The 12,482-nt window shown below is 48.8% G+C and overlaps 4 protein-coding genes across 4 annotated transcripts; 1 reads left to right on the forward strand and 3 right to left on the reverse strand.

Annotated features, from left to right (window-relative positions):
- ANOM_001419 (alpha-ketoglutarate-dependent dioxygenase AlkB family protein) lies at nucleotides 1-869 on the reverse strand (the record flags this gene model as incomplete). Its single annotated transcript, XM_015546676.1, has 1 exon — nucleotides 1-869. A coding segment is annotated over one exon (869 nt), but the record flags the coding sequence as incomplete, so codon positions are not given.
- Nucleotides 870-1,409: 540 nt separating this feature from the next.
- On the reverse strand, nucleotides 1,410-2,529 carry ANOM_001420 (2OG-Fe(II) oxygenase family oxidoreductase; the record flags this gene model as incomplete). The annotated part of the gene is made up of 3 exons (XM_015546677.1): nucleotides 1,410-2,096; nucleotides 2,148-2,220; nucleotides 2,261-2,529. 3 exons carry the CDS (start codon nucleotides 2,527-2,529, stop codon nucleotides 1,410-1,412), a joined length of 1,029 nt encoding a protein of 342 aa, XP_015411265.1.
- Nucleotides 2,530-5,035: 2,506 nt separating this feature from the next.
- Nucleotides 5,036-6,428, reverse strand: ANOM_001421 (uncharacterized protein; the record flags this gene model as incomplete). The annotated part of the gene is made up of 5 exons (XM_015546678.1): nucleotides 5,036-5,402; nucleotides 5,470-5,939; nucleotides 6,002-6,069; nucleotides 6,127-6,233; nucleotides 6,283-6,428. 5 exons carry the CDS (start codon nucleotides 6,426-6,428, stop codon nucleotides 5,036-5,038), a joined length of 1,158 nt encoding a protein of 385 aa, XP_015411266.1.
- A 1,831-nt stretch (nucleotides 6,429-8,259) lies between these two features.
- Nucleotides 8,260-9,642, forward strand: ANOM_001422 (alkene reductase; the record flags this gene model as incomplete). Its single annotated transcript, XM_015546679.1, has 3 exons — nucleotides 8,260-8,517; nucleotides 8,627-9,262; nucleotides 9,310-9,642. 3 exons carry the CDS (start codon nucleotides 8,260-8,262, stop codon nucleotides 9,640-9,642), a joined length of 1,227 nt encoding a protein of 408 aa, XP_015411263.1.
- Between the last annotated feature and the right edge of the window lie 2,840 nt (nucleotides 9,643-12,482).

Consider the following 12,482-nt stretch of genomic DNA (forward strand, 5'->3'; position numbering starts at 1 on the left):
CTATAATAATTCTCCGTGCCCCCAGGGACCAAAGCCCTCCGAAACGTCACATTAATCCTGCCGCCCCCATCGCCCGCCCGTTTAGGAACACTATGCAACCAATTCGCCTGCGTCTCGCCCCTCATAACCACCATATCACCACTGGCAAGGGGGAACTTCAACGGCCCCGCCTGTATGCCTGGTTTATGCTTCAACAGGAAATCCCTCTTCGCGCCCAGCGACAAAGACGCAATGCTAGGGTTCGGGCCGAGGAATCTCTCGTCGTCAGAGTGGTAGCTTATACTATCTGTGTTTGAGGCGTAGTAGTTCACCAAGATGAAATTGTAGTAGTCAGACGGGGTGCCGGTCACGGATTGGATTGTTTGGCGGAGGTGCTCCAGACAGGCTGGGATTGGGCGTGGATGGCATTTGTATTTCGGGGTGTCGGTGGCGGTGAAGAGGAGGGTCTTGTTTGAGTCGCTTGTGAATGTGGATGTCGCGTCCACGCCGAAGACGGTCGTGTATCTTGGGGTCGTTATCTTGGTTGGGGTCTTGCCGCGGTGGATTGTGTACTGCACTTTGTGGAAGGGGAGGGAGTCGCGCAGGAAGTGGAAGAGACTGTTGGCTGTTTCGGGTGGGAGGAGTGGTTGGAAGTAGAGGAGGTCGAGGTGGGGGATGGTTGTTATGGGTTTCGGGGTGGAGGTTATGTTGGATAGGGCATTGGATAGGTGTGTAGGGAGGGAGGGAATTGGGAAGGGGTAGGTTGGGTGGTGGGTTGGTGGTTCTTGTTGTATATCGAGGGCGTTTGAGGGCTGGGATGGGTCAGGTGAGGAGGGCTCCACTTTGGGTTCTTGGGATGGTTGGAAGAAGGATTGGATTCGTTTCGACATGGTTCTGTGGTTTGGTTTCTGGTGTTGATTTTGTGGAAAGGAGCTTGTTTCTGGTTTTATATGTGATGTACCAATGGTAGCATGATGTCATACGGTGATCTCATCTGCTGGATGGTAAGGCTGAGTGGTTCCCTGGTTCCTGATCAGCCTTCGATCACTATCAGATCGATCGGATTGTGGCGTACAATTCGTCAATCGGGATCACTTTAATGCACCCTAGTTTATAGTTTATTTTCGGCAGGGAGTTCTAAGGAGTCGCCTGTGGTATATATTCTTATCTAAGTCTGAAGTGTACGAACGCGACTAATCAGAGTGGATTCATCTCAGGATAAGATACATGGCAACATAAAATGCATGTACTGCCTCAATCTGGGGGTAGCTAAACTAACATTTTGCACAGTACGACCACCATCACGTATCGAGCAGTTTGGCCTCAGACACACTATATTTGCACTGAGCCGTAGCCCTAAGATGCCACAGCATGGCTTCCGGACCTGCAAGAAATACAATGGACAAGGTGAAGGAGAAACGAAATACACCTCACTCATCCTGTGAGATATTTGGAACAATGAATTGCCCACCCTTCTCCATCCCACCAGTTAAGATCCTGTCACTATTAGACTCATCATGACTCAATCGAAATACCTCATATTTCTCGTCATGCCAATCTCTAGCGCTGATCACCCGACCCTTACTATCCTTATATTGCACTACATCCTCCGCTCTGAGAAAATAGGCGATACTGTACCGATGTTCCTCTTGGCGACCAGACACATTCCGGGGCACCACCCGATGAACGCATGACTTGAGCACATTCCCAGAGAGAAAGCGCAACGAGTCACCAACATTGATAACAGCATGGTCTTTCTTTGGAGCGACAAAGCTCCACTCCGATGTCTCAGGCGAAAGAACCTGCAAGCCCCATTGCTCACTAAAAAGGAGGGTGAGGGTTCCGATGTCGGTATGCTTATTATGACCAACCTTGTTCTCCTGCACCTCTTGCTTTGGGTATCGGAAGAGGGTCAGTGTGCTTCGTGATTTCCCGCCTGGACGATGTTTGTCCTCGAAGCGTAGACCGGAGCACAGATTGAACGCGTCGGAAAGGCGGGCCAGAATCGTCGTGGTGATGGTATCAGCGGCTCGGATGAAGCGGTCAAAGAGCTCGAGATTGTCTTTGGCGGTTTGCGGGAGTGATGCTGACTTTTCGTACATTTCTGAACGGGCAATCTGGTTGTGTTTAGTCTTCTGATAAGGGCTTCTCTCGGCCTTTAGGCTTACCTTCAGAGTCTCGTAGAAGTCCAGTGTACCGGGCACTGCTCCTGCTGAGGTTCCGCAGGGTTCATAGCTGCTTCTGGTTATTCAAAGAATGAGATTACACGTGGCTGGCTTACCCGTAGGTATCGCTACGACGGTCATCTTTCATCTTCGTCATGAGATCCTGGCTGAAGTATTTCTCCATGATGCGAAGGACCTGTTGCCAGTCATTGAGGACTGTTCCCACCTTTCTGAGGTCCAAGTAGAAGAATCCATGGGTTTTGCAGGCATCCAGGAGTCGCTGCGTCTCTTCGCCGTCTTTCGCTTCGAGACGTGCATGGTCAATGGTGGGCAGGGGAGCAATAGAGAAGTCGTTTTGGGTTTCAGAGCTTTGAACTGAAGACATAGTGCAACTGTACTATATTTGTGACAGAGGAAAATGATGTATCGTTTTGAGGATATCATCAGGATGCAGAAACCACCATGTGGATACATTTCTCTATTTATGTGCTGGTATCCGTAGTTCCAAGGTGACTCGATGTGATATAGTTGCATCAACTCATAAAATCAACGATTGTAGAGCCTCTTGCCATAGCAACTGGCGAGGTGCCTCGAACATTCGCCTTGTTTCACAGTGGCTCATGGAGTCATTCTAGCCTGCGATAGGTGTTTCTCGACCGTTATTCCTACAAACCGCGTGCTTGGCATGTAGATTGGTGTCACCTTGCTTTCCGGGTTCTCATGATCAGAGGAGGTCGGGGTGACAACGATTGTTTGCTATCGCACAAGTTCCATGGTAGTGCTTACGTAGCTCGCCCATGCCATACCCATCGTCAAGGTCTGTCTTCCAATGTCTCTCCAAGGGAGTACCATTGTGCGATTTCGCCAACCTCCAGTCAGGATTGAAGCGAACTGGCGCAGTCATATCACTGGGTCAACAAAATTCAACGTATTGAGTCTAAGAAATGCTTAGTTCATTGCCACAGACATGGTACAGTAGCAAGGCCCGTGCGCATCGTCGGTCTCCAAGGTTCAATGACCGCTCTTCATGGTCCGGCCACAGTGACAGGCGACGGTCATAGGGAACACCATGCTGACAATCATATCCAGCTAGCATACTGTGTGGATGCACACTCCATAGTGACCAATTAGTTTAGCCACATGCCTCACACTACCGCTAGCATAGCAACACTCGACGCCCAAGCGCCAGGGTCCATGAGCGAAGGCCATCTCTCTGCGATGAGCAGTTTCCTTTTTCGAGCGTGTATAACCCCACAAAATCATGTCCTAGCACGGGGAATTCGTTAGCTCGGTATGTAGTATTTGTCAAAGCGCTTGGTGTCATAGTTGCGTGGACTAGTAAATGCTTGCTTTTGCAGAAGATCGACAAGACATGGTCGGCGATCTGTTCTTAGAAGGATTATGGAGGATCATTAATCATTAAGACTTCGTATTACAGCTGCGCCGGCGATCAGACTAGGAGATTTATAAAGGAAGATCACTATAACGAAGCCGACTAATTAGTGAAGTCAATTAAGATTATTCCAATGCCAAGCAGAGAATCCTTCTAGTGTGGCCGAGTTCCAACCTTCACAATCCCTGTCGTTAATCTTCATACCTTCTAGATGAACTCTCTCCAGCACATATCCTCGGCCACATTGTGAACTCCCACGGCTTGGGTTTTTACCTGGAAATTCTGATAGACATGCTATTAAATAACATTTATAATCGGAACAAGAACCAAAACATCCCCAAAACAAATACGAGGTGACCAGACCCACCGACCCAGACCCGAGGAAAGCCCGCCAGGGACACGACAGACGATCTAAGGAGACAAGCGCCATGACAAATGGCACCACGCACTAACTAGTACGGAGTACTCCGTCGTTGGGACTGTTGGAGTCCGGATCCGGCTTTCATATGAATCTTTGCATAATACCTAGGACTATACATAGGAATAATCACATAATCACCGTTGTGGCAACCCCAACAACATGCCACACATCACATTCGATTATCAAATTAGGTCTTACTCGGAGATACTCTTGTCTCATCTCAGTTCTAGGCCGTACTCAAGGCCCCCTGCCGGGGAGAAAATCCCTCCGGCAATGACATCAAGACATGAAAAGTGTCAGGATGAGCCGCGGAATAAGCCGCGGAATTCCGATATGCAGCTTCTCCGTCCAAGTCGCTGAGCCAACAGAAAAGTGGGCCTGAGCTGACTCTCAACGCGCCGTCTCTTCCTCATTCTGCTTCTAGATTAATGGAATTGCAAATTAATACCCTTAATTTTAAAATGATTTCTCTCGCATAATTGCCACATGGCGTGCAATCAATTCCCTCACATGCCGAATAAGCTTCACTGGCGTTGATCTTCGTCGCTAGACCATCCTTCGTGTCGCATAGTCCATTTGTTATCGGTGCCATTGTTGGTCATGCGCGTTTGTTTCGAGAGGTCTGTTCGCGTGGCGATCTTTTGCAGCGATTGTTTTTTTTTCTTTTTCTGTTTTCTTTTTTTTTTTCGACTTTTTTTGGTGCATTTTAGGGCTGGGTTGTGAAGGATTGCCCTGAGGAGTTGGCCACTCTTGGCATGGCAATCCTATTCATCCTGGGACGATCTTTCGCCTCGACATCGAGGGGCAAAAAATGATATATCATAACCGTGTCTTTATTTGTAATGAGATGATGTGTTTATAAACATTAGCCACATCCAAAATGACATCACGAGGCCTGGAGAAGCCCATCGAAGGTATCAAGCTTTGGACCTGTAGAAAATCCTGTAAAACAAGCTCCACAAAAGAAAGAAAATGGAAAGGAAATCGAATATGCGTACAAAATGCCCCACCAAGGATATCTATTACAGAAGGAAAGGGAAAAAAAAGGGTCAAAGAAGGGAAAAGAAGGAAGGCGCGCTAAAACCGCGTGTGATGGTCGGAATGGCTCGAGGACGATTCTCCAGCCAGCACCTCCACTGTTTGCGATACGTCAATGGTCTTATGGATCCCGCCATCGCCGGTGGCGCTCATGTCGACGGTGCCTGCGTACGCAATCAGATGGCTCTGGTCGGATCCAAATTCGGGCTCCGTTCTGGAAGCCTTCGACCCGATGGCGGAGAATCCCTTGCTGTTGGCGCCCTTCATTTTGCTGAGGTGCATCGAGGACTCGTCCTGGTAGTACTTGTTCGAGCCGTAGCTGTAGCCAGCTTTGCGGATTTTGTTGATCAGGATGTTCATCGTCGGCAGACAGGCGCAGATGAGACCGACTCCTCCTTCCGCGTTACTAGTGTGGGGGGTTAGCTTTCTTTTTCTTTCTTTGGGCTCTGAGGGAGTGTTGGATGTGGACGTACCCTGAAAGAATCACACACATGAACATTACAGTTGTATTTTCCGAACGGCCGTCTTTCAAAACCAGGATCAGTCGGTAAATACTGAAGGCTGTGGCGAGTCCTCCAGCGGATAACATGCCGACGACTCGGAGCTTCTTGCTCCGCGACATCTGGAGCGACCAGGTCAGCGGTAGCGGCAGGACGAGGATCATAATGTCGCTAATGACGCTAATAACCGAGTCGGCGATCAATGCAGCTTGTTGATCTAGACAGTTGGCCGGTTCCATCGTCCAATATGCCGGGACGGGGTCGCACATGCGGATTTTGACAATTTCAGCGATGATGTAGTAGATGGTCAGACATCCGAGGAAAACATAAATGAACATAATGCGGCCCTTGTATGGTTTGAAGATTCGGATCAGGATGGAAAGCAAGGCGAATTTCACGAAGAGACTCATGGGGCAGTAAAAGACTGTCGCGACGTAGCAGAACTAAGCGGTCAAGTCAAGATCAGTATGGCCGAACGTCGTTCCACGGCTGCAGCGGTGCATACCTTGCGGAAAGTAACCTGCATTGCGTCTGGAACCAGTTCATGATTCACTCCTCCACCATATTGACCCACTGATGCCCTTGTTAGTCTTGTCAATGGCGACGTACTATTGACAGATGTTGACTTACCAACAATGGCAATTCCACAGTATGCCATGAACAGAATCTGCGGATGGTTAATGGATGCCTCCCCCCGTTGGACATTAGGGTACTTGCCCATGCTAGAAAACAGAATGCTAGATTCAAGTCAGTAACCGTGGGGGTTTCACGAATTTAACACGGCACATACTATCTTCGGCGACAACGAACTGCTTATACCAACAGCGGATAGCGAACCGCGTCGCCACGAAAATGGTGACGATAGGAATGCACAGGCATTGTGTAACGAGGTTGATGGTATTCAGAGAAGACCCAGGATGTGTTTCAGTCATTGTTGATGCCAACAATGGAGCATTATGGAGGCTCAACTGGAGAGGGAAGAAGAAACAGAAGAGATGCAATGTGGGCGAGTCCACAATATATCAATGGCCCATACCAAGAGCGATAGGAGTGACCCCATCGATCGTTCTTATGCATAAAATCTCCCGTTCTGATAGGCCACGCTGGGGGCATCAAAGCGTTTGGAGTCTCCTCTCTGGAAAAAATACTCGGGAAATGCTTGCGAACCTACGGAACATTGACTGTTAAAGTGTGGTAGAGGACCCGCCACCGTGCTGCAGTGGAAAAATCTAGTTCTACCTTGGCCAGCAGGAGGCAAAATGGGGATGTACATCCAGATCGATCTTGATAGGTGCACCGACTTCCCCGGAAGACGCCGGCGGATGGCTTGGAAAGGAAAATGATAGACGCCACTGAACCATGGGTTGTTTCAGTACTCCGTAAACTCCGTCGAGTATCACTCCCGAATACTACGTCGACAGTCGGTGGAGTGGAAGACTTTCTGTCAATTAGGCAATACATGGGGCGAGTGGGGCGTCTACGCAGTAGTTCATACTACGGAGGAATGCTCCCGCGGCAGCAACACCAGCAGTTTGGTACGGGTTAAACTGCCTTTCCCCTTTTTTACCTGCTTGGGCTTGAGCAGACTTGGTATAGTCGATTTATGCTCGAATAGGTGATGGTAGTATTAGCCTAAGTGGTCCAGGCAGCATTGGAAAAATTTCAGACGGCGCACACGCCACGACTCCACGAATTCAACTAGTAGGCCATTCGTGCATTGGCTTGCCTGTCCGGCGCTTGAATGATTTGAACTATCAACTCAATCACTATATCCGGCACTTTTCAACATGTTTTTGCGACTATCGTGGAAGTTAAGGGGTGCGAAGCCTGAGAAGAACCGAGAGGGCTCGGCAAGAATGACACCACTGACCGTTGGCGAGAGCCAAGATCCAAACAGAATAAATAAGGGGAAGATGGGAAATCATTGACAGAACGCTGCCATTGGTGCTCTCCCACTCTCGGTTGAAATGAGGCCGACCATTGTGGTGGTTCTCCTGCTAACCCTAAACCACTAACACGAAGGAAGTTTTTCGTCTCACTTTAAGTTTGGCTCGGTGGAGCCCACGCGACATGCCCGTCAAGTTTTTATCTCCTTCCTCGTACTTCTGTGCCTCTTCTCTCGCGCTATGACTAATGCCATGCGGTTTTGATTACACGCGGATACTGTTTGTTTGATATAGAACTCTTAATGATCCCTCGATTGTGGGTGTTCCACCGTCGACATGACATTGAAAATCTCAGCCGGCGCGACACCAGAGTCACTAGAGCCTTCCTCCAGACATGATCGTGGCCACCCGAGGGGACATGATTGGGCCTCAGAGCGTCTTCGTCAAGATACTAGCCTATGATAGTCCAGTAACTGCCTCCGAAGTCTCTTCGTCTGCGAAGGTTCAACCCGCAGGCCCATCGTATCATCGCCTCTCATTGGAGTCCCAGCCACTGTCGGGGTCCATCTGTCAACCCGTTTCGGTCATGAGCCGTTAGAAAAGCAAGAATAGGAGACTCGATCGACATTGTAAACGAAGGGGCCAAGAAGTTTCTAATCGGTTGCCAAATAAAATCCCTTGAAATAAGTATCCAGTCGTAGCTCAAATTTGGGTCGTTCCATTGTCGTTGTCTTCTGTCTTCCACTTTTGCTGTTATCTGCCTTCCCCTTTTGACAGGGATCTCTTGCTGTATCCCCTTCCCCTTACTATCAAACTTTCCGACGCCTCTCTGGTACTTATTTGCTTGTTTCTTTTTTTAAATCCTCTGTGCCCCACTATGACCATCCGCAAGCTGGAAGGCGAAAGCTCCCAGCTCTTCCAGCCGCTGGACATCAGCAATGGCAAAATCAAGCTCCGCCATCGCGTAGTTCATGCGCCCATGACCCGCAACCGAGGCGTCCCCGTGAGCGCCACCAGTACCCCTGAGAATCCTAATCGGATTTGGTATCCGGGGGATCTCATGGTCGAGTACTATCGGCAGCGGGCGACCCCCGGCGGGCTGATCATTTCGGAAGGCATTCCGCCTTCACTCGAGGTATGCCCTAGTAGACGTCACCTTTGCCCCAACACTTCGCCAGGTAGAGACAAGAGCGGGGGAAGGAAATTTCAGGATAGTGAAAGTAACACACTCGCTGCCGATCTAGAGTAATGGAATGCCCGGAGTCCCTGGTCTGTTCACCGAAGAGCAAATCGCTGGCTGGAAAAGAGTGGTTGATGCTGTCCATGAGCAAGGGGGTTACATCTTCGCTCAACTGTGGCATGCAGGCCGTGCCACCATCCCCCAAATGACTGGGTCTCCAGCAGTGTCCGCCTCAGCGACGGTCTGGGACTCCCCGACGGAGTGTTATTCGCATCCCCCCGTGGGATCGACAGAGCCTGTTCGCTATGCGGACCACCCGCCGATCGCATTAACCGTCCCACACATCGAACAGACCATCCAAGACTATTGTAAAGCCGCAAAATTGGCCATGACCATTGGTTTCGATGGCGTCGAGCTCCACGGTGGAAATGGATACCTTCCTGAGCAATTTTTGAGTTCCAATATTAACAAACGCACGGATGAGTACGGTGGGTCGCCGGAAAAGCGATGCAAGTTCGTCCTTGAATTGATGGATGAGTTGGCAAAGACTGTGGGTGAGGAGAACTTGGCAATCCGTCTCTCGCCATTCGGATTGTTCAACCAAGCGCGAGGGGAGCAGCGTGTGGAAACCTGGACCTTCCTGTGCCAAACCTTGAAACAAGCCCACCCTAACCTGTCGTATGTTAGCTTCATTGAACCTGTGAGTGTGATCCTCTGTCGCTAGTCAACTATTACTAAGAGATCTAGCGCTACGAACAAATCTTCAGCTACGAAGAGAAAGATACCTTCCTGCGCAGCTGGGGTCTTCTCGAGGTGGACCTCACAAGCTTCCGCAAGATCTTTGGTGGCACCCCCTTCTTCTCGGCCGGTGGCTGGAACCAGACCAACTCCTGGGGAGTCCTGGAAGAGGGACGCTATGATGCCCTGCTGTATGGCCGGTACTTCACCAGTAACCCGGATCTAGTGCAGCGTTTAAAGAAGGGTATCCCCTTCGAGCCGTACGAGCGTAGCCGGTTCTACGGACCGTTCGAGGATAATGCCGTGTGCTATGTCGACTATTCTCCTGCGGAAGCTGAGTAATTTTTGGTTTATGATTGAATGACCTGTTGTTCTAGAGCAGTGGGGACGCAGCGTTAGGTCTGTATATCCCGTCGACCTGGTGATACCCTGCATTATTTGTGCTTACTGCTGCAAGCGGATGTATATATGCGTTCAATTGTACAAATTTTAATGGAACAGTGAATAAAGGAAGATATAAGGCTGGCTTCGGCCGAAGCCTGCGTAGATCTCCCCAATACCTTCACCAGCGCATCCGGTAAGCTCAACTAGTGACAATGCACGTGCCTAAAATAATCGATGATCAACACGTGATAATGCCATCAGTTCTTTGTTCTGCTGTAAACATTCTTGTAGCTCTTTGCACAGTCTTGTGAAGCCCTGCTTATTTAAACTCTCATCATGTCTGTGTCCTGGACAGATTTCCAACCAACTCAGTACAATCATTTGATCTCTTTGAGCTCTCATACCAAGCTCTTTCCTTATACATTCATATCTTCCACAATGACAATGCAGTGAGGTTCCTGTCACATGCGCCCACATAGTGGGTCAGGCTCATGAGTCTTAAAAATGAGACTTGGACCCCGGCGACCTTGAGCAAGATTATGCATGCCCTATGCATTAGGGGTTGAATCAGGCTCCAACCAATATGGAAGGTTTGCTGGACAAGGATCTGAACGTATATCAACTTTATATACATGTGATACGAACTTGATATCTAGGGGAACGATCCCTGACCATGGTGTCGCACATCCACAGAACACCATTACAATGGTTATACATGTTTGGGTAGTCTTTATGTGTTTTAACAGAAACACTCTGGGAAACGCCGTTCGGACTGAAATGCAATCCTCCATGATATTATCCTCTCTGGATGGGTGACAAAGGATACACCCCAACAGCGTATCCTTCCAATACATGGTGTTCTCTATAACACTATTACTTACATCAACTGCATGTTTATAGCAAAACTTTGTCACCTCGACACAAACAAGGATACATCGCCAAGGGTGATAGTTTAGCTTACGTTAAACTTCCCAAAATTGCGTCTCTTTCGTGGACAATATTCGGCTGCATGTGATACTGAAGTCCTGGATGGCCTTCTCGAGAACTACTCAGTTCCTTGCAATAGAGCACTAAGAGCTACACAGACAAGACATGCCGAACGGAGTCGACTCATGTTGTAGCCTCGCACAACGAGACCGACTGTTAGGAAACCGTATATATACAATGCTTCGAGGTGGCTACGATCAAGCACTTCCAGCCATCACATCGATTTTATAGATCGAGTCCCAGAAAGGGAATTCTAGGGTACAACAGCGCCACATCATAGCTATTCGACGAATTTGGGTTTACTCTGGGCTTAACCTGGGTTGATTCTCGGATGGTTACATCACCTTCCTGAGCACCCTCATTGACTTCCATGAGACAGATCTACAGTTCACATGTGGTGCCGATGATTGTGTTGTTCATTTCAAGCTCAGTTAGAAGGCGTACGGTACAATAATTCTCTGGGGCCTCAGGCGGGTCTGTTGTTCAACAGGCTGATCTGCGCGGGTGTCGCGATGTTTGAACTCCCGGATGGGTCTGCTCAAGTGTAGCCCGGTGACCAGTTGCAGGTCAACTTCAGCACAGAGGAACGGAACCCCAACGACGCCTGGCACGCATTCGTTGTTGATCCGGCCCTTTTTGCGCTGTTGATCTCGGTGACTGCGATGATGACTCGACTATGGGACTCGGAAACCCGCCAATGGTGCTATTAAGAGGACCATATGGAGCCATGTCCCATTGAGCTCGATCCAGCTGCAGGAGTCTCGGCCGCGACAAATGCCATCCGTCGAGCCTGGGGTCAACCTGTCAAGTTAAAGCGGTGGATATATAACCAATGTTATACTGGGATATGAATCGGTGATTGTTATTATCGACTTCCTTCTAAGACATACTTTGGGATACCCGATCAGGGACCTGGACTATGGCAAGAGGCTTTCTCGAAATTAGGTTTTGCTTCACAATCATGTATTCGGTCCGGCGGAATGCAGAACCACTGCTCTGTACTCTGGTCTAGGGACTCAAAGACAATGCGGGATATCCATGAATAGCATCTATTTGGGTGAAACCATCATATTGTCTTTTTCTGATATTTACGCAAGCCCTTCGTAGGTTAATGCGATTAGAGTTTTTACTCCTCCGTATCCTTGTTGATTCCATAAGGTCATGAAACTCAACCCACTCATGGTACCCTCAATACTACCCTACACGGAATGATGAATCCATTATCCAACCCGGGAATTCTGTACAGAATCTCCACCACGAAAAAGAAACAAAATATAAAGAAAATAAAACTCTTCCTACAAGCTCCGAAAAGCACCGAAAAGCGCGAAGGACCACAATGTGTTTGACCAAAAACTACCGAGTGGAGAAGGGAGGGTCAAGATGCTCGTATTTCGAAACAAGGAGACTTGCGTTGGAGCTCTCTCTTCTTTCTTGTCGGATGGAGAAGCACTGGAAGGACCTTCCTTGTCTTGCAAACCTTATTTAGCCGCGCGGCGATTATTTGATCCATGTTATGTGTAGCTAATGGAGAAGATATACTGTGTTTCTGAGTTTTGATAGCAAGATCTCGGACATTCCGATAGGTAAGCCTTGGTTCAAATTTTCCTATCACCATTTTTGAGGCGATAGACTAGAACATCCTTACCAGATCAAGAAGGTTCCTAGGCGACAGGTCCTGAAGAAAGAGAAAAAAAGAAGCGAGATAGAAGGTTCGTTCTACCATAGATCAAATAAGAAAAGGTTTGATCTGCGGATACGTACCTGCAGAACCGTGAGCTTAGAGTAAGTTTGCCGGACATAACACTATGACC

This window comes from Aspergillus nomiae, assembly GCF_001204775.2.
Source record: "Aspergillus nomiae NRRL 13137 chromosome Unknown contig00015, whole genome shotgun sequence".
In the NCBI taxonomy this organism is placed as follows: domain Eukaryota; kingdom Fungi; phylum Ascomycota; class Eurotiomycetes; order Eurotiales; family Aspergillaceae; genus Aspergillus; species Aspergillus nomiae.